Genomic DNA, 26,571 nt, shown 5'->3' on the forward strand with positions numbered 1-26,571 from the left:
CTTCACATGTGCCGTATGGGCACCCACATACATACATACATACATACATACATACATACATACATACATACATACATACATACAAACAAAATAAATGTTTAGACTTTGGGGTAAACCTGCTAATATAAAATTTCCACACTGTTTTGAGAAGTGAATGGCAGTACTATTGTTAAGTGTTAAAGATTAAGCAGCAAGGGCTGAACCAAAAGAACTGGCTACAGAAGACCAGCATTCCATTTGGGAAGTGACTCTTCAAGCAGCTGGGCTGGAAGGAACAAAGCAAATGAGGTACAGATGCCTCTCCTGAGGTAGCTGTTAGCCAGAGTAACCAATGGCCTGCAGGTTTTGTCCACACCAAAGCAGTTATTTTGGCTTTCTATCCTTGATTTGGGCTTCTGGCCGTGGAGGCCAGATGATCTTAGGAGTTCCTGTGGCCATCCAGTCACATGAACTGTAGGGATGTCTCTCATCTTCTACGACAACAGGGGTCTCTGAACTTGGAGCAGATAGAAGTCTGGAGATGTGGGCTAAAGGATTAATGATGGGCAGGAGAGCTGCATGACAAGATTAGCCAGGTTGGCATGGGTTGGAAACTGCTAGGGAAGATGTAGATCGGATAAGGGTTTTGTTTTTTTTGTTTTTGTTTTTGTTTTTTTAAGTTAGTGTCAAGGCAGACGGGAGAGATGGCTCAATGCTTAGGAACACTGACTGCTCTTCCAGAGGTCCTGAGTTCAATTACCAGCAACCACATGCTGGCTCACAACCATCTGTAATGAGATCTGATGCCCTCTTCTGGTGTGTCTGAAGACAGCTACAGTGTACTTATATATAATAAATTAAAAAAAAAAATGTGTCAGGGCAATTCTCAGGAACACATGCTCACACGAGGGAAGTGACCAAACCAAAAAAAGACCCTGAGAGGAGAATACTGCATATATTTCACAATAATTTGTTCACTGGCCCAAAAACCTCTCTACCAAATTTATCTCGAACTTAGGAACCTCATTTCCTCTGTAAACTGGGGATAATTCATATAATTCTAAATAACATTTAGAATGTTTTAACGTCAAGTGTCTTGCTTATAACAATCTCTTAATGTTTACTTCTTTTCCTTGTGCTGTCTAAGGAATTAAAACTGAGGAAAAGAAGCAGTTAGCTAGCTTGAGGAGCTAAAAGCAGGATAGAGGGATAATCTAAGTGAAGTGAGCTGTGTGCTCCTGGGAGGGGAGAGAAGAGGATGTAGTGCAAGCCTTCCCCCAGAGACCTATTCTAGGGAGAGCAGGGCTGTCACACAAGCATAAGGACCTGTGCTGAAGTCCTCAGCACCTACAGAAAGTTTAGGCATGCATGCAGCCCCAGCCTGGAGGCAGGGCAGAGACAGTTCTCGTCTGATAGTGTAACCACAATGGAGAGACTCAAGTCTCAAGGCAGGGAGACAGAGAGCAGTATACCCAAAGTCCTCTGGCTGTGGCCTCACTCATCAGAAAGGATGTGTTCAGGAAGGGCTGAGCCTTGACTGAGAAAGGATTCCTGGGGAAAAGCAGTGTAGGACTGCAGGAAGCCAGCTGTGTGGAAGGGCAGGAAAGCTGGCCTGTAACCCAGCATTCCACTTACCTCCTACATTAGCTTCACCATGTGACTTTACTCGCTTGCACCTTGCCTTCACAAGCATATAGAGGCTGGCCGTGTACTTAAGACAATGAACATTTTTTAATATTGCTGGAGAGCTAATCACTTGATGGCCAACATCGCTTTCAGGACCTATGCAATCAGGGTGGGTGTAGTGCCTGAAAGCAGATTTGGGATTTAGAGCCAGGATAGGATAAAACAAGTGGTTTCATTTGTCTTGTCTGCATAAAATTAGATGGCTGACCTAGTATGACAGGATTAGTGGAGAAATGTGTGAAGCATTCAGTACAAGAGGCAAAGGGTACAGACCAGATGTTAAGCATGCATGGCAACTTCCATGAGCAGCAGGAAGGCCCAGCTGTGGCCAGAGGAACCAAGATGTAATTGTAAAAACTCAGTCATCTATCAAGACGCAAGATACTTCCTGACTCTTTTGGCTCCATGTGCATCCACACAGGTCGGAATGGGCCTGTCAGATGAAGACTTAGCATGGTTTCTAAGGTGTGTCACACAGTCTTATGGATCCTTTTTGAGGGCAGAGGCTTGAACACCTTGCAGCCTGATTCTTTTTGCCCATTGGCCTTGGGTCTTGGGCCTGTGGTGCCCCTGGCCTTCACACACTGCTGTGCCCACAGGACCGGGGCTTCTGTGTGGAGGTGAACACAGCCTTTGAGGACTTCGCCCACGTCATAAGCTTTGACAAGAGGGCTGCTGCGCTGGACGCAGGCAACATCAAGCTGACCTTCAACAGTGTGAGGGGACGGGCAGGGCTGGGTGGGCCTCTCTCTTACCTCAGTGTCTTGTTCCTAACTGCCCTGCTGGTTATCTTGGGATTTAGACCTGCCTTCCTGCCTCTCTTGAGGTACTCCTGACCCTGCTCTGTTTCTTTTTGCCTTCAGCTGCTGGAAAAAGCAGAGGCACGGGAGAGGGAACGGGAAAAGGAGGAGGCCCGAAGGATGCGGCGCAGAGAAGCTGCCTTTCGAAGCATGCTGAGGCAGGCCGTGCCTGCTCTGGAGCTGGGCACTGCCTGGGAAGAGGTCAGAAGCACAGCCTGGCCCCAATCACCCTCAGGCCTGAGGGCAGCGAAGCTTCTCCACCACTGAGGGCCCACCCCAGTCACAGCACAAGCCCTGGGCCAGCTCCAGTTCCCTTCCTTCCTCTGCCCCAGCCCTGCCCAGTTCTCGTGGCGGTGTCCAAGCTGGTCCAGGCAGGCCCTGGTCTGATCAGCAGTGCTCTCCCCGTTCAAGGTCCGTGAGCGCTTTGTGTGCGACTCAGCCTTTGAGCAGATCACCCTGGAGTCGGAGCGGATCCGGCTCTTTCGAGAGTTCCTGCAGGTGCTGGAGGTAAGATACTTGGCCACCCTCATCTATGTACCTTGGAACTCCTAGGCCTGCATGAGACCTTCAGTAGCTTGTCACCATGAAGGCCCTTTTACCTGCCCAGCCAAGGAAGGGGAGGGCTGAGGGTGCCCTAGAATAGACAGAAAGCAAGGTTCTTTTACCTCTCCCTCTGCCTCTAGCAGACTGAATGCCAGCACCTCCACACCAAAGGCCGAAAGCATGGCAGAAAGGGCAGGAAACACCATCGCAAGCGTTCGCACACCCCCTCAGTGAGTCGGCAGGTAGAGGGACATGGGTGAGGCGGGACTGTTTCATACAAATTAAACACATCTTTCCCTATACATTACCTCCTTGGCTCTGGACTCCCTGTCCCCAGTTCCCAGATGAGGGCTTCTGGAAGACAGAACCTCTGGGCTGACCGGTATCTACTCATCTGCCCAGGGCTCTGAGTCAGATGAAGAGGAGCTGCCCCCACCATCCCTCCGGCCCCCCAAGCGGAGGCGGCGGAACCCTTCAGAATCTGGCTCTGAGCCTTCCTCCTCACTTGATTCAGTTGAAAGTGGGGGTGCTGCCCTTGGAGGACCAGGCTCCCCATCTTCCCACCTTCTTCTTGGGTCAGGTAAGCAGTTTCTAGGAGCCTGGGAGCTGGAGTAGAGACCCCTGAGGCTTGTCCGGGATTGGGAGGGTCTCGCTGTGTAGCAAGACTTCCTGTCCCTGCCCAGGCAAGGATCTAGGTGAAGGAAGGAAAGCCAGACTCGGCCTTCCTCAGACCACATCTACAAAGAATGTACAGGCAGAGGGTGAGCCTTCTTTTCCTCCCAGCGGGGCTCAGCATGGAGGTTTGTTTTTTGTTTTTTGTAAACCTGTAGATCATGGTCTTCGGAAAACCAAGAAACCAAAAAAGAAAACTAAGAAAAGAAGACACAAGTCGGTGAGTGGAGGAGTCGTCTCGAGGCCCTGCAGTCATTTCACCTGCCTCCCAGCTGTGCCGCTCAACTGCTGAGATGGGCTCTGAACTCTTACAGACCAGTCCGGACAGTGAGACGGACCCCGAAGACAAAGCCGGTAAGGAGAGTGAAGACAGAGAACAGGAACAGGACAGGGAACCCCGGCAGGCAGAGCTCCCTAACCGTTCCCCAGGCTTCGGAATCAAGAAGGAGAAGGTGAATGGGAGGACCTGGCTTTCGCCCCAGCCTGTGACACACTGTCCAAGGGGCTCAGGTAAGTCACACCTTTGCTCAACAGACAGGCTGGGACACATCGGAAAGCGAGCTGAGTGAGGGGGAGCTGGAGAGGCGAAGGCGGACACTCCTACAACAGCTGGACGACCACCAATGACCCCACGAGCTACTCTGCCTTGGGACTTCGTGAGGCAATGGCTTCAGGGTGGCCTCAGCATCTGCCTCAGACTCCTTCGTCTGTCTGGTCTGTGTCCACTTTCCCTACAGTAGCCCACCCCAACGCACTGCCGTGAGCGCCTCTCGAGGTTGCTCTTGGTGTTCAAGGGTCCCCTAGTTCTCAGACAACTAGTGCAGTCCTTGCCCTCAGCCCCAGACCAGAGACGGGCAGTCTATACCACATGGGGTGGGTGATGCCAGTAGATAGTGTGAGAAGGGGTCTCCCAGGAAAGAGACAGGCTGGTTGGACACAGCCTGGGTGGCCGAGGGCAGGGTCCTCACCCTCTAGCATCAGTGCCTGCTCTTGCCTGACCTGGTCCTGGGGCTCTACCACTGCTTCCTCTCCCTTGGGACCCGATGTATGTGTTCTGTTTTGTTTTTTAAATAATATTTATAACATGATCTACGACTTTGTCCACTTCCTGTGCTATCCACTGGGGACCAGCAGAGGGCACCACTGTTCTGACAGCTTTCTCCCTGTGTTGTTAAAGCCCACACAGCTAGGCCCCTCTGACACCTAGACTCATCACTCCTGAAATGGAGGAAAACACTTCCTACCCACACTCATCCTCGTGGCCACCCTACCTGATGCAGAGAAGACAGCGTGGTGCACACGACTTTGTTGAGAGGTCTGGGGTTTATGTACAAGGAAGGAAATGGTACATGTACAAGACAAAGTGCCCTGCATTCCCTTCCAGGGTCAGGAAGCCCAGCAGGGAATTGAGCAGTCAGTCTGTGAGGCTCCTCTGTTGCCCGTTCCTGGGCCAGAATCCACAGGCTGAGGAAGGTGAGCCTGCTGGCACATCCTTCCTCTAGCAATCTTGGAGCTGGTACAGACAGTGCTTCTGCTCTTCAGTCAGTGGGAAGACAGTGGGCAGGGTGGGGTCCAGGCCCTTCCTGTCATTGTTTGGAGCAGGAAGTGCCCATCCAGAGGGTGGCCACCAGGGGTCAGCTGGTCCCACTGCCACCCACTCTCCATGTTAAACGTTAGCCCTTCCCTTTCCACTTTTGAAAGCCTCAAATCTTCTCCCACAACACTTTGGTTTTAAGGAAGTGGAGCAAGAAGCTCCTGCAGTACAATATTGGCAGAGTCCAAGGGTCCATCAATCTGAACACTCTCTAGACTAGTGCTGTGTGTGTGTGCTGGGGGCGGGGCGATCAGTATTTCTCATGGGATGTACATCCTCCTCCTCTTATCCCATGAGACTCTAGGGGAGAGACTGTGTACCCTCAATGAGCTGAAGTTGGAAGTGGTTTTTCCCAGCCCTGAACTGACCCCTTCAGGAACTGAAGTTGAAGACTGGGGGCAAAGTGCACTTTGCGGGTGGGGCACTAGGAGAATGCTAGGCCCCTACAGACCTAGTGCCCACAGTGGCACAGGGACGAGTCAGCCTTAGAGCTGGAGCAGCTGCAGCTGGGACAACATAGCCTTCTGCCGGGCCCTGGGCTTTGGGTTCACTGTCCACGTCTGCAGGACTCTGAGAATTATAGTACTCCTGCCTCCAAGAGGATCTCAATGGGGACCTGGAGCCCGAGGAGGGCCACTGGGTGGTACAGCACTCACTCCTGGCTTGGCTGTGAGTGACCATGGGTTGATGATGGTTGAAGCCTGTGGGGAAAACAAGCGCATGAACAGTGAACAGGCAGGGAGACTGAGCAGGACAGCACCTGAGGAAGTAGTCATCCATGAAGAAGGTAAGGGAGGATCTTGGAGGGAGGCTTAAGGACCAGCTAGAAAAACTGCTGGAGCTCTTTTCAGAGGATAGCATAGGAAACTAAAGACCACCCAGGAAAAGACTGTAAGTCAACTAGATGTCAAGTAGCAGAGGTCAAAGGACATCTATCCTTGAATAGGAGCTACTGCCAGAGCTCTTAGGAGGGCCCTAAGGGAGCCCAGGACCCAAGATATCTTGGGTCTGTGAATGGAGCCTCAGTAATACAAATCATTAGGTCTTGCCTGCTCTGGCATAGCTCCCAACCCTGGCCCAGAGACACCTTAGCCCTTGGATCTTAGTAGCTAGGACAAATTAGTGGGGGGGGACACATGCAGGGATACGCTGTGTTTCTCAGATCATGCAGCATGCAAAGTGTGTCTCCATCACTGGGAGACGCTACCAGTGATTCCAAGGCATGAGAGGGCAGCTGTAGTGCCCAGTACCTGTCAGGGCCCTGTGAGGGCTAACAGTTTGACTCATCATGGTGAGCTGCATCACAGAAGAAGCGTGAGCCCCGCTTGGCAGTACGGGCCGTGAAAGGGACACTCTTCAACACTATGGCCCAGGAGAGACATTGATCAGGTTTTGTGGGGAAATAGACTAGGAAGAATGGCCAAAAGGGGGTTAGGTCAGGCCCTAGGAATTAGGCCCAATGGACAAATGTCCCACCTGTAATGATGTCCTCAATGGCACCATCCTTCCCCTCGTAAACAGGCCGGTGTTCCTTAGCTTGGCGCCGCCTCAGCTCTGCAATCAGCTCCTGCTGCTGCCATTTGTTCCGCTGGGATGGAGTCTAAGGCCAGATATTAGAAGGGGAAGGAAGTCATCACTAACCCAACAAGCAACTGGTTCCTGTCCCAAGATGTAGGCTGAAGATGACCCTGTTGAGAGTAACCCTGTGTCCGCCCTCCCTCTGGACTCTCACTGTCAGCCACTCCGAGGGAGGGGGGAGGGAGGGAGAGGGAGGGAAAGTGGGAGGGAAGGAGGGAGAGACAGCCAGCCAGAGTGCACGCATGTGTCTTGGTTTTCCATGTCCTTTCTGGCTTCCTCCATCCTCAATTCTTTGTCCTGCCCTCCAGACCAGCTCTTGGTCCCACCCACCTTGGCATCCAGCTTCTTGGCTTCCTGAGCCAGCTGCTTCTCCCGCATTACCTCCTCTTGTTTCTTACGGGCTTCATTCTCTTGTTCTGCTTCCTTAGAGAAGACCAAGAGAGGGGGAGCTTAAGGCTTTCATAGGCCGGGAAGGGAGGGGCTGACACTAAGCATGAAGTGTGGGTGGCAGTGGGACCAGCTAACCCCAGGTGGCCACTCTCTGGAGGGGTACTTCCTGCTCCAAACAATGAAAGGAAGGGCCTGGGCCCCCACCCTGCCCACCAGTCTACAGTTAAGAGGCCTGTCGCTGGCTTCCATGGTTCCTTCCCTAGACCTCAGGAACTGGAAAAGACTCAGACTTGAAGCCTAGGCACTTTCTTGACTAATCTACAGACCAAACTCCTGAAACATTTCTTCAACTTACCTTGTAAGAACGAATGAATCGGACAAATACTGGGAAAAATACAGAGGGAGGTGTGGTCTTGGGACTCTCGCCAAAGTAGCGCACAACTGCATTGTAGGCCTCCTGTGTAAAGGGCAGACAGAGTCACCCCAGTGGGTAGCAGCCAGCTCTCACGTATGGACAGAAGGCCCACAGAAAGCAAAGCCAAGAGGAAAACCAACCACCTCCTGAGTCCTAACTTCAGACATGGATGTCTGCTATCCCTAAAGTCCCTTGTTATTACCCCCTTGCCTTCCCCATACTGCTGGCCAGCTGCCCGCTACAGGAGTTGGATGCCTTACCTGAAGTGGCCTAGTGTGTTGGCTCAGATGTTTGCTGCCTCCCTCCCCTAATTCCTTGCTCACCTCAGCAGTTTTGGCATCACGCTGGAGCTTGTCCAGTTTGCCTTCATTGGTACTAAGGAAGTTTCGCAGAACGCTGTTGTCATGAATGCTGCATTCCCGCCGAATCAGCTCCATTCCCCGGCCCAGCTCTTTGACGTCTAGCAGCACGTTCTCCAGGGACACTATGTACAAGAGGCCTGGCTGAGGCCTACCCAGGACTACAGTGCATTTATCCCATCATGTATGCTTGACATAGACTTCATGATGCACATACAGAGAAGTGCATGTCAAGCAGGCAGCAGGAAGGATGGAGGGTCAGAGTTCATGGACCCAAAAACAAGGTAGCAAAGGAAGGAGGCTGGTCTCCAAACTGGAGCTGCCTGGGCCTAATATTTGTGGGCAGGACAGAAACAGCAGTACTGTGTGCCTGTCTGTAGGGGGCTTTACAGGTTTTCTAGTCACATCACAAACATGATAGAGAAATACTATCTCTGGGCCAGTCTAAGGGAAGCCTGATCCTACTTGAGCCCAGAAGAAGGCTTGCTCTCTTTGGAGTAGCCCCTGCTTGTAGCTTTAGCAGAGAGCTTTGAAGAAGTAAGAAAGAAGAGAACAAAAGTCAGCAATGAACCCAGGAATTCCTCTTGCTCAGCTTCCTGGGGTTGTCCTGGGAGAGGGAGCCCTCACCTGCTGCAGCCTTCTCCACAAAGTGCAGCTCCTGCCAGAAGTTAGCCAACTCTGGGTATTTCTCCTTCACCGTCAAGGCGATGAAGTGCAGCAGTGTCATTTTCCGGTCAGTGGACTTGGTGTCTAACAGCTGAAAGGGAGTGGTCCCAACAGAGCTAGGCACTCTGGCTCTGACAGTGGTGTCCCAGGCTTCCTGCACATGCTGCCCCACCATCTTACCAGGTCCAGGCTCTGGAGCTTGAAGCCATATACAGCACCTCGCTTGCTGCTGTTCATGTAGTTCCCCAATGCAAGAATGATCTGTTCATAAGATGCAAGGAAGGCAGGTCACAGCAAGCCCCAAGGACCCACCCAGGACCTGAGGTCCACCAGCACCAGTGACTCCCTTTCCCAACCTCCAGCATCTGCTTCAGTTTCTGTGAGGACTTGACGGAGGCAGAGGCTGCAATGATGGCATTCAGTTGCTGAAAGACAAGACGAACACTGTGACGCCCAGGTTAGGAGGAGGATAAGGAGGAAGGACAGTGGATGTGTGACAGGTGACAGCAGTGGATAGTGATTAGGGAAGAGGGTGTACCGGTGTGAGCATCTGCAGATTGTCCTGGAAGTTGCCCAGAAAGGCCATGCCAGCCATTCGCTGGGTCAACCGTTCCACCTTGCTGAAGAGCAACATGAAGCGGTCCTCAGCTGCCAGCTCCTCTAGGGGCTGTCGTTCTCGCTCATACTGCCGCAACAGTTTCACCTCAGCCTCTGTAGGCAGGAAGCGCATCAGGCATTCCACGAAGTCTACAGGTAGTGTCTGTAAGTCAAACCTGTGTAGGATGAACAGCACAGTACTTCAGGTCTGACCTCTGTCCACATCTTCCCCTCATCCTTAGGAGGACTGGAGAGCAATACACAGGACACAGCTAGAGGCAGAGCACCATTGCTTCAGGACTGGCTCTCCTGTCTTTGCTCTCTGCTAACATGGTGATACACTCTTTCTTCTGCGCTGAACATGCAGCTTCTCTCCCTGAGCCTGAGATTCAGACTGGAGTCAGTACGCTCTGCTCTGGTCAGTGGTAATGGAGAAGGATGAGCAAGTCCTATCAGGAACCTTGGAATCTAGGGAGACCCAGCAGCTGTGGGAACAACTGGGACAACAGCTGTCTGGGGACCAGGGCCAAGTTGGTGGGAGCCTCACGTGTGGATGGCCCTGCAGATCTCCTCAGCTGTGCGCCCAGCCTTGCGAAGGGTGATAGCCAGGTTCTTGGCACGATTGGCTTCCAAAAGGGTCACCTTGCTGGCAGCCTTTTGTGCTGTCTTATTCTTGGAGCAGATGAGGTCAAGGGCAGGACCCTGGGCTTTTGTCTTAAATAATTCTTCAAACTTGTCCAGGTCTAAGTCCTGGCAGAAATAGGTAAGAAAGGACAATGTTGAAGGCTCAATGACAATACCCACTCACTGTGCCCTGCAGGGATCCAGTCCTGGCTCCTAGAGCTGATAATGGTGTCAGTCCTGCTCTGCCTAAAAGCTTTTCCAAGTCTAGAAGATCTGGCTCTAAAGTTATCATGGTCTCCAGGCCACAAACTCCACCCTTCTGGACCCCAGACCCCTGTTACCTCCAAGATCTTCTCATCATCAAGTTCACTGAAGACAGTGCCATTGATCTGATTGGGTTTCAGTGCTGTCCAGTTGAAGACTGGCAGCCGGAACTTGGTCTTGATAGGTTTCTTGATGCGAATGGCTAGGTTTTGGAGGGAGGACAACAGGTGTGAGGTAAGAGCTGAGGAAAAAATCCAATAGCATTGCCCAGAGCCCTAAGGACACTCACCAGACAGGCCCACTGTCAACACCACAGAAGGAGCAGCACCAGGAAGAGGTGGGGCAGGGGGACATTTGTCTGGGAAGAATAAATGCCATTATGACCCACAGTCCTAAGGCTCCAGGCTGCCCAAACTCTGCCTGCCTCCCTCTCCTTAGAGACCCCAAGAGGAGTGCTATGACACTGGGCAAGTTGGTCCCAAAAGTGCACTGAGGGGAGAGCCAGAGCTAGTCCTTGATGGAGTTTCTTCTGTCACAGCTGAGCCCTCCGCTTGGCTGCCTTCAGAATAATTAAGAGCAGCCCCTCAGTTGGGGATTTAGCTCAGCGGTAGAGCACTTGCCTAGTGAGCGCAAGGCCCTGGGTTCGGTCCCCAGCTCCAAAAAAAAAAAAAAAAGAGCATCCCCTCAGAGATCCTTGAAGCAGAATCTGCTCCCAGCATTCCTTCATCTATTTCCCACAAACACTGGTCCTCCCTTAGCCCTCTCATCCTGACTTGATACCCTCCTAGCTCTCAAATGATGCTATTTCCCAACTGTTTCCTGAGAAAGATGGTCCTGGCCTCACAAAAAACCTGCCCCTCCCCGCCTGGAAGTCCCAGTTACCTGGTAGTGGAGGAGGGGGTGGGGGCAAAGGCGGGGCTGGTGGAGGAGGCAGAGGAAGAGTCTCCTCAGCAGGTGGGGCTGGAGCCAGCAGGTCCAGGTCGGAGGGTGTCGAGCCTTCAGTCAGCTCTGTAGGGCCTACCCTGGCTAGGGCCTCGCTCCCACCCATGGATTCCAGGCTCCGGGCACTTGGCTCCAGGTGGCATCGGCGCTGGAAGGCCTCCTCCTTCTCCTTAATGAGCCTCCGAAGGGTGTGCACCTGGTTGCTTGTGTTCTCGTATGTCTCCTAGCAGGCAGACAGCAACATTGAGGGAGAACAGGCTGCAGGCTCCAGTCAGTTCCCCTGGGAGTCAGAATTCCTAGCCAACAGACTCTCCTCTCAGGAAGGGTCATCTCAGTGAGGGTGCTCAGAATAGAAGAAATCCAGATGAGGAACAGCAAAGCTGGCGTGTGGTAGAACAGAAGAGTAAGCTTGCTTCCACTGGTATTCTGATATGTCCTTTTTCTCTGCTCGTCTGTTCTCACTGCATAGGCCCCTCAGGCCTGAAGAAAAAGGACGCCCCTTTGAAACTCCCATTGGTCCCCTGCTAGATGGGCACTGCTGCTCTCTCCACAGACCTTAGGTCGTTATTGATTTTATTTCATTGGCTGTGGATAATGATCAGGTGGGTGCTTCATGGATAAGCCTTTGTAGTCTCTATATCCTTCCTGCTCCCTCTCTAGTGCTAGGCGGGGATAAGCAGATATACACTGAGCTGAGCTCAGTAGCCAACATAACCATATTCTTCTGAGACACGGAGGTTGTGGGTTAGCTTTATAACTAAGGTATAAAGTTAGGAGAAAGAACGTAAGAGACTGAAATATGAGAAGCACTGCCCTCCAGGACACTGGGAGACGGTGATAAACAGGTGGGCTACTCTAACCATGCCCAGTAAACAGCTGGGAAGCATATGAAGACCAAGTCAGCAAGTGGGCAGGAAGAAGACGACCGGCCTGCCCTGGATTCTAGGGTTCCACGAGCACATTATCTGCCCCCATTCTCTTCTGGGTCTGGCCAACTCCAGCTTCAAGATTCTTTCTCAAGATAAAATCATGGGAAGGAAGCAGGGCAGTGGTGGTGCACACCTTTAATCCTAGGATTTGGGATGCAGAGGCCAGAGGGATCTCTGAGTTGAAGGGTAGCCTGGTCTAGAACAGCCAGGGCCACAGAAAGAAACCCTGTCTCAAGAAGAAGAAAAGAAAGAAGGAAGGAGAAGGAAGAAGTAGAGAGAAAGAGAGGAAGAGGAGGAAGGAAAAAAAACAAACCAGGAGCTAGGGGTGGATCATCAGGTCACCTTTGCTGAGTGCTCAGCTCAGCTCAGTATCTTCCCTTGACAAGATTTGGGAAGAGAAGGAAGTCCTGAGGCGCTGGGACCTGGGTCCCACTGCCCCCTCCCCTTACTGGCACCTTGATGCTCTCCAGCTCCTTTTCCCGCTGTAGCAGCTGCTTCTCCAGTTCTGCCACCCGCATCATATTCTCATTCTCCAGGTCCAGAAGCTTCTCTGTGAGCTACAAAATGGGTAAGGCATGTTCAGAGCTGTGTTCAAGCCCAAACACTCGGCATAACTTAAAGCCAAACCAGGACCTGAAAAGCTATGTTCAAAAGGCAGCCTTATTCAGGTGGCTTCCCTACATGACTCTCATGACACTATGAAACAGAAACAGATACAAGGCATAGTCTGTCCCAAGTTCAAGGCCAAACCCAGCCATAGAGGTCAGCGCATTCTGGTAAGGAGTGCTCAGTGGCTTGGGCCATAGTCTAGAGAGGCTCAGTGGTTCTCAAGGTTTCCCGTGGCTCAATCTGGAGGCAGGGAGGTCAGCTGCCAGGAACCCATCTGTGCCCATCCTCCCGGCCTTTCAGAGGCTCTGGCAAGCAAAGAACACTTACATGAGACACATGCTCCTCCAGTTCTTCCACCTTTTCCAGGGCTACATTCTTGGTTTCCGCATCCTCCAATAAGCCCCCCACGTCAAACACATTGTCCAGGTATGCCTGAATCTGCACCTGTAATTTCTCGCTCTCCGTGTGCCTTGACTTCTGTGGAAAAGCAGAGAGCAGCATGTACGGAGTCAGCACAGGCCTCCTGGAAACTCCCAGTACCCCATCATTGCTTCACAACTCCCTCTTAGCATGTGACCAGTGTCTTCCAGACATTGGGAAAAGGGTCCCAGTCCCAGGCCAAGGACAGGCAGGTTCCAGATCCATTTAGGACTATATTCTTACTTGTTTTTAAATATTCTTATTAAACCAAAAACCAAAGACCAAAAAACCCACGCTCTTTGTGTGTGTTGTCTAAGCTGATTCCCTACCCTGAGACTTCACCTTTCCAAGATCATAGCTTACCTGTAGGAATTCCTCCAGCCCCAACTTGGTAAACTCATATTGCAGGTGGACCCGGAAGTTCATGTCCTCTACCGAGTGTACCACAATGTTGATGAACTGCATGCAGGCCACCTGGGGAAAAGTGGCACTCTCAGAACACAGTGTGGCCCTGGCTTCGAAGGCTACAACAGCACAAAGCTTCAGTGGACACGGCATGCACCTGTCCCAGACCCAGGTCCTCACCAAGAAGTCAATGTTGCTGTCTTCATTCCGGAAATACTCCATTAGCTTCTCAAAGCGATGCAGTTCTTTGCACACCTGAATGCGCAAACAGTCTCAGAGGAAGAATCTCTACTATGTAGAACTGAAATCCCCAAACTCTGGGTCCCAGGAACATGATGGAGAAGACATGGTTCAGACCAAGTTTACCCAAACTGCAGAGGGCACAGTGGCTAACAACTTAGCTATGGGGGCTAAACTAGCTGGAGCCGGTTTGAGGCCAACTTGTGATATAAGGTAAAAATGTGTCACAGAAAACAAAACACAACAAACCCAAACATATCGAAATAAATATATAAATAAAATAAAAATAAAACAAAAAACCAAAATAACTATAACTCTATCTAGAGGCTGTGCCATTTTGGACATCAGAAGAAAACCCAGAACCTAGAATCTGGCTTTAGGTCTCTGACCCTCACCACAGTGAAGGAATCCAGCGTAGCCTAGGATTTATGTGCCTCTAAAGTTAGGCCAGAAAGACACACAGCAGATATGATGCCATCAAAATACAGAAAGAGAAAAAAAGGAGTCAAGCCACAGCTATATTGTTGGGGGCTGGGGCCCCACGGGGACACAGAGGAGGAGCCAGAATGCAGGAAAGCCCTCTGCTTAGAAGGGTCCAGGGGCTCCTGTGAGTGTCTCAACTTTAAAGAGGAAGAGCTGTTTCCTGGACCAAACAATGGATGCTAGGGAAGAGGCCCAGAGAGGAGGAAGGGGTGGGACCACAGCTGTGGCTGGATGTTGAGGAATCCTGTGTTCATGCAAACTGGGGTTTCGGAGGTAGACCTAAGGATGGGAAAATTCCACACAGGAGTTCTCTCGCCCCTCCCTAACAGCCGAACCCTGAGAATATACTTGCTCTGGATCCCACTTGTGGGCTCATGGCAGCAGAGTCAAGGGTGGAGAGTCTTATAAAGTGAAGATGCCCAGACTCCACTCCAGTGGGTGAGGAGTAGAGCCTGTGCCTACCAAGAAAAAAAGAGAGAAAAAGAAAAAAAAAAACAAAATACAAACAAAAAACCCAAAAAACAAAAAAAGATTGTGTGTTTTGCCACTATAAATGCATATGAATGTGTGTGCTGTGCCCGTGGGGGCCAGGAGGGGGCACCAAGTCCTCTGGAAATGGAACTAAAGACAGTTGTGAGCCACGGTCTGGATACTGCAAACTGAACCCAAGGCCCCTGCAAAGTCAGCCAGGGCTCTGACTCCTGACCATGTCTCCAGCCACAGTCTGCACTCTATCCAGAGCCCCAATTACTGGCCACACTGCAAGGTGTCCTGGAACAAGATCTAAAAGACTTTATTCAGTTTTGCTTTTGCTATAATCTCACTCTGAAGCAGGCTGCTGAGTCTAGGGGTTAAAGTCACTAGAATTCCCAGGAAATTGGATCTACCCAGTTCCCTACCTTCTATACACACACACACACACACACACACACACACACACGCATGCAGGAGAGACCAACCTCTTTGAAATTGTCAAAGGCAGCAAGGATGATTTCATGACCTCCCCGCACCAAACACACAGCTGCCAGCAGCTCCAAGACCAGGGCTTTGGTCCTAAGAGATGAAGAAGTAAACATCCAAGTCCCACCCAAGCTTCCACAGCACAGCTCATGTCCTTTAGACAGGAGATGGAAAAGGAACGCTTGTTCCCTCATTGGGCTGTGGACACTTCTCCTCTAGCAGGAGGGCATGTCAAAGATAAATCAGGATCCTTAGATCCCTGGGCACTAGAGGAGGGAATCAACACACCTTGGATTCTTGTTGTTGAGGCTAAGTGCAATCTCATTGACAGCGTGGGGGTGGGACATGACCAAGTTGAAGCCATACTGCAAAGGAAAGGATAGGAAGGGACCTTGACGGTAAGAAGGGAGAAGCCAGCAGGTCTCCACTAGCAAACTCGACTTTCACAAGCTGGTGCTCCGCAGTCTTGGGTGGGTAGATGAGGCAAAGGAGGCAGCACATTGACGGCGAGCATCAGTCCTTACCTGATAGTTCATGATGGCTCTGAGACAAAGGATGCAGACATGCACATCATCCTTCTGGCTCACCAGCCGGGAGTTCTTCAGGGCCCGGCGGCCAGGGAGAGTACTGTACCTGGGGGACAGGGTAGGGTGATCAGGTAGGGACAAGACTGATGGTGAAAGACCACCAGGCTGCCCTGTAGAAAGAGCAGAAATGGGAGGAAATAAGACCTTGTAACAAATGCCAAGACAGCCAGGGTGCAGACGGCAGTGAAGTCAGCCATCGTTCACCTCTTTGGTACAGGCCTTTTTTGGCAACTGCCCAGGACCCTAGCCAGCTTTATCCTCTGCTAAAATCATGCTAACCCCAGAGACCTCTGAAATACAAAATTGTTTTAAGGACTCTGCAGTCCTTGGGATAGGTCACAAAGACATGTACCCGAGAGTCCCTCCTCCCTTGTTTAGTGACACATTGGCACATTCCGTGGGACAGGTGCGTCTTTGTACTCATCTCATTCTGAAGTACCCCAAAGGCAGAGCAGACCTACACAGGTCTTAGAAAAGGCTTGGGGCCATGCCTGGCTTTGTATCACCTCTCACTACCTCAATGTTTTATGAGAAGAGGCAACACATACAGAATTTGTTCCTGCAAGACCAGAATGGTGATCAGTGTCCATGATGCAAAATCCAAGAAGAGAAGAAGAGCCGCAAGAGAGACTTAGGTCACAGGAAAGGTTAATGGCTCTACAAGGGCAGCCTCTGAGTAACAGGGGCTCTGCGAAGTGATCCAGTCCACCACAGACAAAGGCACAACTTTGGAGAAAAAAGACCTGAAGGGGAAAGGGAAAGGAAGGAACCAGCAGGTAGTTGGGTCTGTTCTCGAAGAGGTGATGGGAAAAGTGAGAGCTGAGGAAGTGGGTGTGGGGGCAGGAGCTGAACTGGCCAGTATAGCTGGAGCCCTGCCCAAGGTCAGGAAGGAATGGCTAGGACAGAGTGAGGACGGGGGAAGGGGAGAGCTGGAGCATCAGGGGTAGCACAGCTGAGGACCATGTACTTACCCAGGACAGACCGCTGGGCAATCAGGGAGACAGAGAGGACAGATCAGAGACAGGCGAACAGGCAGAGGGCAAGAGAGCTGAGCCTGGAAGCAAGAGTTGGGGAGGAGCATAAGCACTCACCGGGTTACCAAGACCTGGACTGGGGCTGGGGTGGGAGGCAGGTGGGCAGAGTAAGCGCGCACATACCGGAGCACGGACTGGCGCGCAGAGCGAGCGAGGCTGTTGGTGAAGGGGGCCGACAGGGCGTTGGGCGGTTGCAGGTCCTCGATTGACCTGCTCCAGGACCGGAGCTTGTCAAATGCACCATCATCACCACTCTCCAGACCCTCAAAGTCAAACCTAGAGCATGAGAGGACACACATGCGCACACGCAGGCACATATACAAGAGAAATTATGTGCCAAGCCCCCAGCAAGCCCACCTCCCCCTCTTCAGGCCTCTGTAGCAAACAAAAAGCAGGGGCAGCAAGAAGAGGAAGCAGAATTAGGCATCAGAGACCTGAACCTGGTTGGAGCTACCGACAGGGCTGAGAAGGCTTGGGCAGTTCTAGCAGAGGGGATCTGAAGGCTTCCCCATGGCCTTAGGGCTGTCTGTGGGGGCTGTCAGGCTTCCTGTGCTCCTAGCCTCAAGTGGGATGCCTCAAGTCACCATGCCTACTTAAAACATCTGTTCCAAAGATAATGAATGGAGGGAAATGAGCAACTGCAGGTCTTGAAGCTCAGCAAGTACACCACTGCCCACCCTACCAATGGCTTCTGTGGCTTGTTTAGCTTTTCAGTGCTGAGGAGTGAGCTGGGGTCTCCTGCCAGGCCAGTATGCTAATAGGTCTCCTAGTGGGCTACACCCCAGGCCTAGCCCTCTGAATGGCGGATGTTCTATGACTGAGCTTCTATGTCTTCCTCCTCAGCTTCAGCTTCCCTAGAACTGTGAGCTGAGACTGAAAGAGGGAGGAGCTCTTGCCCCTGAGGAAGTGAGTGTTATTTTTGGTTACTTCCTGCAACAGGTCTCTTACCATAGGCAGTTATGTCCAGAGCAGAGAGATCAGCTGACAGCACACAGCACTCAGGGCCTTTTCTTACATACCTGCCCCTCAGAGTGCACACCCCAAAAAGCACTCTCCTCCCCTCTTCCTCCTGCTCTGTACCCCTGTAACTCTGAGAACTAGGGCACATCTCAAAGGCTTTTCCCCATAGGACATCTTGCCCATCATGAATGCCCAGTGTCAAGGCTGGGGTTTCTGGAACAAGTGACACCCACAGAGGTGAGGCTGCACTGGTCAGGAACAGTCCTGACAGCAGGAGGCACTTAATGGTGACCCAGCCATGGCCTCATCCCTTTCCCCCAGGCCTTCCAAGCCTCTGGCTCTTGTTACCTGGACTCTACTTTCAAAGGCACTGACTGCCCTGGACACCAAAGTGTAGCCTTGGTCTGGAGCAATGGGGTTGTTCGCTTTTTCAAGAAAGACAGGCACATTTGGTGAAATGATCTACATCTTTTTACTATAAAAGTTCTGAACTAAAAATTCACTTAAGCAAAATTTTGCCCATTTCTTTCCATAAAAAGATTATTTAAAAGGACAGGAAGATCATGAAGTATGGCTTCCACAGAGATGTGGATGGGAAGTGGGTGACTCTCAGTTTTACAGAGGATGACCCAGGAAAGGGGATGGGAAGCTGAACCCGGGAGATATTACCAGGCCCCCTTGAGGAAATGCACTGAACCAAGAAGAGTTATAAGGGCAGGGATAGTGGAAAAGCAATAGTCTAGGCAAGGTCCAAAGTTCAAGACCCAGCTTTCTCCAGACTAGAGACTTTTAGTTCGGGAACCATGGCAAGTTGAGAGCAAAGCTGGGACCCATCCTCCTTAGGCTGACTTGTCTGAAGTGTAAGCCTGCATATGTTGCTAACTTCATTTACTATCACTATCATAGGTCAGCCTTCTTTCTCTATGTCCAAAAACTATAGGCAGGCTTCTCACCTGGGTAATAACATCGAAGCCACCAGCAGCGGAGGCCCTAGTGCATTCCAGATGCTAAATGGGATTCACACCTTCTCATCTAATCTGTCAGTCAGGAGGACAAAGGGACTTGAGGTTCCATAGATAGTGCTCAACACAACTTTGACTCTAAAAGCTCTCATTCACTGCACCTCGCCAGGCTTGCTCTCCCGAGCTAACCAATAGCTGACTACCTCCATGTGAAAAGGATATCTGGGAGACCCCAAATACTTCTTCGATCTGTTCAAGTCGAAGTCCTGCTCACTGATCTTCCTCAACCATTGGCCTGTAGTAACCCTCTCACATCTCAGGGCCCAAGCTTCCTCATGGAAGAAATGTTGTTGAAATTACTAAACCCTAGGAAGCCATCTCGCCAGGAGCTACATTTCCTCCGAGAGCCTGTAGCTTGGCACTTAGGTCATTTGGCTTCCGACTCCAAGCTTCCTTTCCATACTGTTCTCTTCTCTTCTGTTCCAGCTAACTTCCCAATCCCTGCTGACCCCTTGTCTTGCCTGCTCACTTCTGCAGCAACCCCTGAGCTATTGTGCTGGGGATGCCCATTCCCATCTCCTCTGTTGGCCTCTTACTCGGCCTTTTTCTTCTTTCCCACCCCATTTCCTCCCATGCTGGAGACTGAAAGCTCAACCTCAGCACATGGCAGGCAATGTTCTGCTGCTTTGCATTCCCAGCCCTCACTCTTTTTCTAAGTACACTGGGACTGTCTGCTTCCCAGTGAGTCCCCAACCCTAAACTTTGTGGTACTTACATGACAGAACACTGGGCAAACGACAGGTAATCCACCAGCACATCCAGGCCTTTGTTCTCATCATTGAGAAACTCCCTTACCCACCTGCAGATACAGGAAACACACACAGTGGATACAGTATGGAAACTGGTTTGGTTTGGTTTGGTGGAGAGCTCTGACCCAGCAATCTAGCCCTCAACAATTTACTCTTCTGTATGCTACTGGAACCTATTACCAGGCTGAGAAAATCCTGAAAACCAAAACCCCTGACAGAGCCATTTGTGATCATGCTGCCAGCCTGGACGTCCTACAGGCTGGAGAGCCATGGTGGGCCAGGCTACAGCCCATTGTTTCCTGTGTCCCTTTGATCTAACACAATGCTAGGCACTAAGTCCTTTCCTACCATGTGCTAGGACTGAGGAGGCACGAAGAGCATTCATGGCTCACAGAGCTGAGCCTGAAGAAGCCTGCAAGTCCCTGATGCCATCAATCACAGGCAAAGATAAGACAACCTTACAGGGTCAAAGGGCTCTACTGAGTTCAGTCGAGAAGCAATGAGCAAAGATGGTGGTGAGAGTTCTGTGTTCAATTGGAGTGGGTCCAGCAGAACCGAAAAAGCTTAGGGAACAGTTAGGAATTCAAACTGCAGTATGGCAGGACTCCCCCAGTCAGATGACAATGGCGGAAGGCAGGCAGGTGAGCAGACAGGAGGACAATGACCTAGGGCATTTTGCTTTCCTTTTGGACTATGGAGGAAAAGTGAAGAGCAAATCCCCTGAGAACTGGTGGGAGTTGAGAAGGTTTGTCTCGGTGCAGAGCCATAAGCCCCTCAGGATGGAAGCCCTGTTCTGCGTGCTCTACTCCACTGGAATGTCCATGGAACTACATAGACCAGCTGTGTCCAAACTGCCCTGCAGGGCTGTGCTCACCCCACAGCTGAACACCAGCTCCATCCTGGCGAGCCACACCCACAGCCAAGAGGCTGGCTAGAGCACCAGGCTTGGCTGATTTACCAGCCAAGACCCAGCTGAGGCCGACACTGGAGCTGCCGCAAGTTAGCTTCCTCTCTGGGGCCGACAGGCCTCCCATTTCCTGTCTGTCTGCTCTCCAGCTCCCCACCCCCTTCTCATTTCCTGTCTGAGTCTACACTGCTATTTTAGGGATCCTGACACTTTGAGGGGAGGTTAAAGGGCACTTTGACAAGGCAGAAAACCAATACAAACCACAAGAGCTAGAGGGCCCTGGAATCCTACTCAGGCAGCCTCACTCTAGAGCAAGAGACCCCGGACAACGCTGGCACTCACTCCCGCAGGACCCTGCTCGTCAGGCTGTAACCAAAACAGGATCTCCTCCTCACACTCTGTCCTGGCCTCCTTCCACCCCTGACTAGCCTGACAAGCTTCCTGAAGAGAAGGATCCTGTCTCCCTCATAGAACTGCCCAGAGAAGTCTCAGATTAGATGGCACGGGCTTAGCTCTTCCCTGGGAACCAAGGGCTCGGTCTAGACCTCAAACTTGTGAGCCAATGCCAAGAAGCCCTGGGGCCTGGGAACTATGCTAACCACAGGGGACTGTCTCTTTGTGGTCCTCTACTAAGGAGAGCAGACCCCCATCCACACACCAATTATAGCAAGGCCTGAGAGAGAGGCCCATGGGGTGCTCAGGACTGCCAAGTGTCACTCTTAACCACACGAACAGGGCCTAAGTGATGAACCCTCCTAGTTTTCCCTCTCTGAGATTCTTAAGGGGTGGGGGCAAGAGAGTTTGGCCACACCTTTCTCGGTTGCTTTCCATGTCGGGTCACAGATGACTGTGGTGTGGAAGCCATGCTCCCAACACCAGGAACTATCCCTTTCCTGTCCTCTCCTGTGCTGCTTCCCTTTGAGTGCTGTTGCAGCTGGCTACATACAGATATCCTCTCCCCCTGAAGAGCTCCTGGCACATCAGGCCTGGGAGCAGACAAGTAGGCTGCTGCCTTGACAGAAGAGGAAAAGCTGCTGATGTCATTGGCTCTTTCTACCTTACTCTCAGGAAGTCCAGGGACGCAGGCTGGCATCTACCCAGAAGCCCCACCTCCCCCTTCCCTGGTCCCTCACTGAGGCACCTCTACCTGAAGTGCTGCACTCTTAGCTCACTGTCCTTTCTGCATGGTCGCACCCCTTCAGCTGTTTCTTACTCTTGCTGGAACAGCTTCATAGGACAGAAGCGCCGCTGTGTTCTCCCTGAGCCTCAGGCATCAGTCCTCAGCTTCCTCAGTAACCCCTGCCTCCCCTTTCACTCAGGCTGAAAGATTCTCACAGACCCTGGGGGCCCCGCCCCCTCAACGCATTGGCAGCAACATGATCTGTGAGCACAAGAGACGTCAGCCCTGACCCTCTCCATCCTACGTCTCCGCTGCTTTAGGAGCCTCTTCTGCTCATGTACAGATTGCTTTCTTTCAAACAATTAAGGAATCTGTACACCAAAAAGCCTAACTAGTCATCAATTAGGAACTAATTTCATTGTTCAGTATAATACATTCTCGCATCCCAACCTCTGCTGGGCCTCTCTTGGCCCAGTACCAGACCATAGGCAGGCTCTGGTCTCAGCTGCTATGGGAATGTCTTCTAGTCAAAGCCACAGAACCCCAAGAGAGGCCCCAAGCTTCCAGAAGTTAACTGGTCAGCAACTGGCAGAACAGAAGGGTAGAAAAGCCAGAAATGGCACATCTAAAGCTCCGTAGAGCCACATGCTATTCAAGGGACAACCTTGCTTCATGGCATGAAGGAAAAACCAAAAAAAGGGCACCCAAATCTGTGTGGGAGGCAATGTCTGGTGTCAGGGAGAGGCCGATGGCAGACCTGACTTACCCAATGTGATTGGTGCGAAGTGAGATCTCCAGCTCCCTGAGGACTTTGGTTGACTCCTGGACTCTCCTCCTGAACTTCTGTAAACATGGAATCTTTTGTCACTTGATGGTCGTTCCCTTTCAACCATTTTTCTTTTCCTTTCTTTTTTTCTCTTTTCTTTTTTCTCAAGACAGGGTTTCTCTGTGTAGCCCTGGCTGTCCTGGAACTCACTCTATAGGTCAGGTTGGCCTCAATCTCAGAGATCTGCCTGCCTCTGCCACTTGAGTGCTGGGATGCCTGCCCCCCCCCCCCCATTTATTTCTTTCTACATTTGACTCTGAGTCTTTTGCCTGCATTTCTTCTGTGGACCATGCGTGCACTGCTAAAGGGGCCAGGAGACAACGGTGGAGTTCCTGGAAGCAGTTACAAGAGTTGTAAGACTCTGTGGATGTTGAGAACTGAGGCTAGGCCCTCTGGGAAAACAATACTTTCTTTTAACTGCCAAGTCACCTCTCTAACCTTCCTCCATCAACCCTATCTGTTTGTTTGTTTGAGGAAGAGGTATGCAGCATCTTGCTATGTAGTCCAGGTTAGCCTGGATCCCACAATCCTCTTGCCTCAGTCTTCTAAGTGTATCACAGGCATATACTACCATACCCAGCTATCCAATTTTATTCTATAAATAAAGGAGGCAGACAAGAAAACACAGGAAGTACAATTACAGACTTCCCTCTAGCACTGGACAGTCACTTTAGGCCTCAAAGCCCAGATATTCAACTCCATTACTCAAAAAATCAATGTCAAAATACTTAACCCCAAGGCAAAAGGTTTGTGCCCAAACCCACAGGACTACGAAGGCAGCAAGACAGGAACCTTCTGCCTTATACTTCACCTTCCGCGTCACATTGGGGTCCAAGAAGCTCTGGAGTTTCTGGATATAGGTGTGGGGAGGATTCTTCACTTGAAATCTTTCCTGAAAGGGAAACACACACGTATGCAACGCAGAAACACAACGTTCATGGAGGTTGCTAAGGAAGGAGATGCCTACAGTGTTCAGTTTGAGGGAACACGGCCTCCAGCTGTCTCTTAGCATCATCTAAACCCTAAGTTCCCCTCCTTACGATCCTTAGGTTTGTCCCACCTGCAGCTGTAGTCTCCTCTTCTGCCCAGTGCTCCCTAACACCTAGAGTGCTTTATGTCAGAAGCTATTTTAAGAATCTCCTGCTTGCTAAGATGCGGGGACTACAGAGCTGTGATTAGTATCTAAGGCAAATACGTGACTGGCTAACTGACAGTTAAGAAAGCCACAGGGAGGAGAGCTTTGCCTCAAAGAATCTCTCGTTCTTTTGTAGTTCTAACCTCTGCAGCTGGGGCTCAACTAGTTCTGCTGTGCTGACGCTGACTGACGCTCAGAGCAAGAACACTCTCCTTTTTTTTTTTTTTCTTTTTTTCGGAGCTGGGGACTGAACCCAGGGCCTTGCACTTGCTAGGCAAGCACTACCACTGAGCTAAATCCCCAACCCCGTACACTCTCCTTCTGCTCTTTGCCTGGGAACTCAAGCCCAGCAACCAAATGAAGTTCTCAGCAGGGTTACCTCTCAACACCTTTCACACAGAGCAACTCAGGTCTACCCACAAGGAAACTCAGCAAACCCCCTTGGCACTCTGGTCCTAGAAAGGCCTCCACAAAGAAACTCTCTGAAGAGTTCAGGGGAAGAAACCCATAAAGGGGTCTAGGAGAGCGGCATAACGCTAGGAAATAGGACCTAAAAACAAAGAACTCCAAGAAAAACTGAAATTATGTCACCTAAAAAAGACAGAACTTATCTAGTAAAGAACGTTAGCACCAAAGGGCTGCTGTCCTCCAAATTCAATACTTAGCACTGAGTCTAAGGAAGCAGACCTTTTCTGGTGATACCTTGGGCCTCAGGGCCATGCTGCTGGCTGAGGGAAAGCCTAAGCCCTGGCAGAAGGAAACAGCTTAGTAAGGACCGGTGACGGTTTGCCTTGGCCCAATCTGGCTGCAGGTTCTTTGAATGAAATTGGTTTTATGAGATTAAGTGAGATATTTCAATATGTGTGGGGTTCCTAAAAGGTAATCAGCCCCCCAACATCAGCTATTATGGTTTTGCTCAGAGCCTGAAAAGAAAGAATAGATTTGTTCATGGCAAAGCTCAGCAACTGAGTGCTTCGTAAACAAAATGCCCACTCTGTGCCAAGTCCTTCCAGACCTACCAAAAACAGTCAAAGCCTCGTGACCAGCAACCTTCAAGCCCAGGCAGTGAGTGTTCTAATATCTTGGTTCTCAGCAAAGTAGTACTTTCTCTTCTTGCTCAGTTCAAACACTATCCATGCACGGATAGCTGCAGTTCTTGGCTACAGTGACATTTCAGAACAGAGCCAAGGGGACAAGGGCATCTCCTGAAAGTCTGTAGCTGATATAAGCAGCACACCCCACCCTGACCCCCAACTATTTGTCATGTCTGGGCCAGAGTAAGAGGGTCCTCAGCAGAGCCTACAGGTCCAGCCATAATCCTGAGCTAGACAAACTTTTGTGGGAAAACTGCTCACCTTGCCCACAGCTGATCCTGCACAAACCACCATGACATCATGGTGTCCACCAGGCAGCCTCTCCTGGGCATACAGGCTACCAGCTGTCTCAGCTAGGCAGCCCCTAGAAACCAAGTCAGCCTACTCTGTGCCAAATCAAGGCTGGTTCCTGTCAGCATGGCAGTCAACCCTCTGGCTTTACTGTCTCGTCCAGGCAGTCGCAGATTGCTCCTCCTGATCTTACCAAGCTCATGCCAAGCTCATACCTGGTCACAGATCAGATCCCACTTCTTCTCGTTGTCATACTGTCGCAGCAGCCGGGCCTTGTCAGGAGGCAGGTTCATAGAGCTCTGAGGAGAGAAGCTGAGTTAACACCTGGAGGGCAGGGAGGCGTGAGCTCCCTCTGCCCCCTTGAGAGGCAAAGGCAAAGGCATCGTGGAGGGAGGGACTTTTCCTGCCTCCCCACTGTAACTGTCAAGTTGGGTTAAACAATATTTTCCAAACTAAAGGACATGGAATCAATCTAGTGAGTCAAAATTAACCATATTTGAACTGTAAACTAATAGCCAACGAGGCTTATGAGTGAAGGTGCCTGCTACTGAGTCTGTCCTGGATTTACTCTGCAGAGCAGAGAAGAACCAACTCCTGCAGCTGTCTTCAGACCTCCAAGGACTTCACAGCACAGCTCCCCACTACCACACACAAAATACTTACAAATGCAAACAAGATTTAAATAGAAGACACCAAGATTCACTTCAAGTAGGAAGCATAAAAGTGTTACAAAGCCTTCTTCAACATGCCACATATATGTCATATCACATACGTCAAGCTGTAGAAGTTACTACACATGCAGAGCAGTAGAGCACACGCCTTTAATTCTCGTACTCAAGAGGCAGAGGTAGGCAGATCTCTTGAGTTTGGACTACAAAGCTAGTTCCAGGACAGCCAGGCTACACAGAGAAACCCTGTCTTGAAAAACAAAACCAACAAGAGGTTCTATATGTAATGTGAGACATTTCAAACTGGGAAATGGCATACTATAAAATATACTTTATAAAAATTTTTTTAATTTTTTATCTTTTACTATTTTAAAAGGTGTGAATCAAATGCAAGTGAATGAGGTCACTCATGCAAACAGAACTACCCATATACTTTTAGAAAAAAATCTATGAAACTTTAGAACTTTAAAAGGCAGTAGCAACTTACTTGCTACTAATTACAAATCATTACCCTTCCATTTAATGGGTACACAGCACTATCCAGACCCCCTGGGGCACCCTAATAGACAATACTGAAGGCTAGACCTGGAATCATTTTATCTTGCTCATTACTATGTGCTGGATGAAAAGGCAGTGCCGTGTAAGGAAGGCCTAAGTCTGCTGTACACGGCATAAACTCCCCTCCCCTCCTGTGCCCCCTGCAGTCATGACTGCCTTTGTTCTAGGCTACAACTTTGCTTCTAATAGCAGTCTGACACTTTGATCAGATCACAGCTCCTGCACACCCCACTTGTGACTCAAACAAGATGCCCCATCTGAGGTGCCTCTGAATGCTTTCCCTAACCCCTACCTGCTACTCAGAGACCCAGCTCTCACTCCCTGGTAACCCAAACCTAACCGCTGGCTCACCCCAGTCCAGCCCATGGATCCTCACCCTTACACACATGCTGTATTCAGGATCTCGAGGACAAAACAGTCCTAGAGACAGGTGTTCTACTTAAAGGACTAACAGGAAAATCCTTA

At 50.7% G+C, this 26,571-nt stretch overlaps 2 protein-coding genes across 26 annotated transcripts in view; one reads left to right on the forward strand and one right to left on the reverse strand.

Annotated features, from left to right (window-relative positions):
• The window catches only part of Prpf40b (pre-mRNA processing factor 40 homolog B), a 61,445-nt gene extending 56,677 nt beyond the window's left edge, over window positions 1–4,768 (forward strand). For 7 of the 21 annotated variants that reach the window (XM_039079642.2, XM_039079641.1, XM_006257369.5 and 4 more), the window contains 8 exons: window positions 2,265–2,381; window positions 2,529–2,666; window positions 2,877–2,972; window positions 3,149–3,250; window positions 3,411–3,588; window positions 3,839–3,900; window positions 3,995–4,132; window positions 4,215–4,768. In XM_039079642.2, coding sequence (XP_038935570.1) covers window positions 2,265–2,381; window positions 2,529–2,666; window positions 2,877–2,972; window positions 3,149–3,250; window positions 3,411–3,588; window positions 3,839–3,900; window positions 3,995–4,132; window positions 4,215–4,307 — 924 coding nt within the window. In that variant the 3' untranslated portion in view covers window positions 4,308–4,768. Of the gene's footprint in view, window positions 1–2,264; window positions 2,382–2,528; window positions 2,667–2,876; window positions 2,973–3,148; window positions 3,251–3,345; window positions 3,589–3,838; window positions 3,901–3,994; window positions 4,133–4,214 lie in introns of those variants that run through there. The other 14 variants (XM_063263960.1, XM_063263956.1, XM_063263957.1 and 11 more) reach the window with 12 other exon arrangements.
• A 216-nt stretch (window positions 4,769–4,984) lies between these two features.
• Fmnl3 (formin-like 3) overlaps window positions 4,985–26,571 on the reverse strand; it is a 51,354-nt gene continuing 29,767 nt past the window's right edge. For 2 of the 5 annotated variants that reach the window (NM_001399766.1, XM_039080568.2), the window contains 25 exons: window positions 25,096–25,179; window positions 23,172–23,252; window positions 22,301–22,377; window positions 19,474–19,557; window positions 16,900–17,052; window positions 15,680–15,788; window positions 15,444–15,520; window positions 15,155–15,248; window positions 13,653–13,727; window positions 13,431–13,541; window positions 12,975–13,124; window positions 12,494–12,595; window positions 11,050–11,332; window positions 10,457–10,525; window positions 10,245–10,369; window positions 9,827–10,029; window positions 9,221–9,455; window positions 9,039–9,107; window positions 8,863–8,943; window positions 8,644–8,773; window positions 7,981–8,141; window positions 7,598–7,699; window positions 7,183–7,275; window positions 6,751–6,874; window positions 4,985–5,975 (listed from right to left, as the gene is read on the reverse strand). In NM_001399766.1, coding sequence (NP_001386695.1) covers window positions 5,710–5,975; window positions 6,751–6,874; window positions 7,183–7,275; window positions 7,598–7,699; window positions 7,981–8,141; window positions 8,644–8,773; window positions 8,863–8,943; window positions 9,039–9,107; window positions 9,221–9,455; window positions 9,827–10,029; window positions 10,245–10,369; window positions 10,457–10,525; window positions 11,050–11,332; window positions 12,494–12,595; window positions 12,975–13,124; window positions 13,431–13,541; window positions 13,653–13,727; window positions 15,155–15,248; window positions 15,444–15,520; window positions 15,680–15,788; window positions 16,900–17,052; window positions 19,474–19,557; window positions 22,301–22,377; window positions 23,172–23,252; window positions 25,096–25,179 — 3,138 coding nt within the window. In that variant the 3' untranslated portion in view covers window positions 4,985–5,709. Of the gene's footprint in view, window positions 6,637–6,750; window positions 6,875–7,182; window positions 7,276–7,597; window positions 7,700–7,980; window positions 8,142–8,643; window positions 8,774–8,862; window positions 8,944–9,038; window positions 9,108–9,220; window positions 9,456–9,826; window positions 10,030–10,244; window positions 10,370–10,456; window positions 10,526–11,049; window positions 11,333–12,493; window positions 12,596–12,974; window positions 13,125–13,430; window positions 13,542–13,652; window positions 13,728–15,154; window positions 15,249–15,443; window positions 15,521–15,679; window positions 15,789–16,899; window positions 17,053–18,689; window positions 18,719–19,473; window positions 19,558–22,300; window positions 22,378–23,171; window positions 23,253–25,095; window positions 25,180–26,571 lie in introns of those variants that run through there. The other 3 variants (XM_003752125.6, XM_063263386.1, XM_039080569.1) reach the window with 3 other exon arrangements.

This window comes from Rattus norvegicus, chromosome 7, assembly GCF_036323735.1.
Source record: "Rattus norvegicus strain BN/NHsdMcwi chromosome 7, GRCr8, whole genome shotgun sequence".
NCBI lineage: Eukaryota > Metazoa > Chordata > Mammalia > Rodentia > Muridae > Rattus > Rattus norvegicus.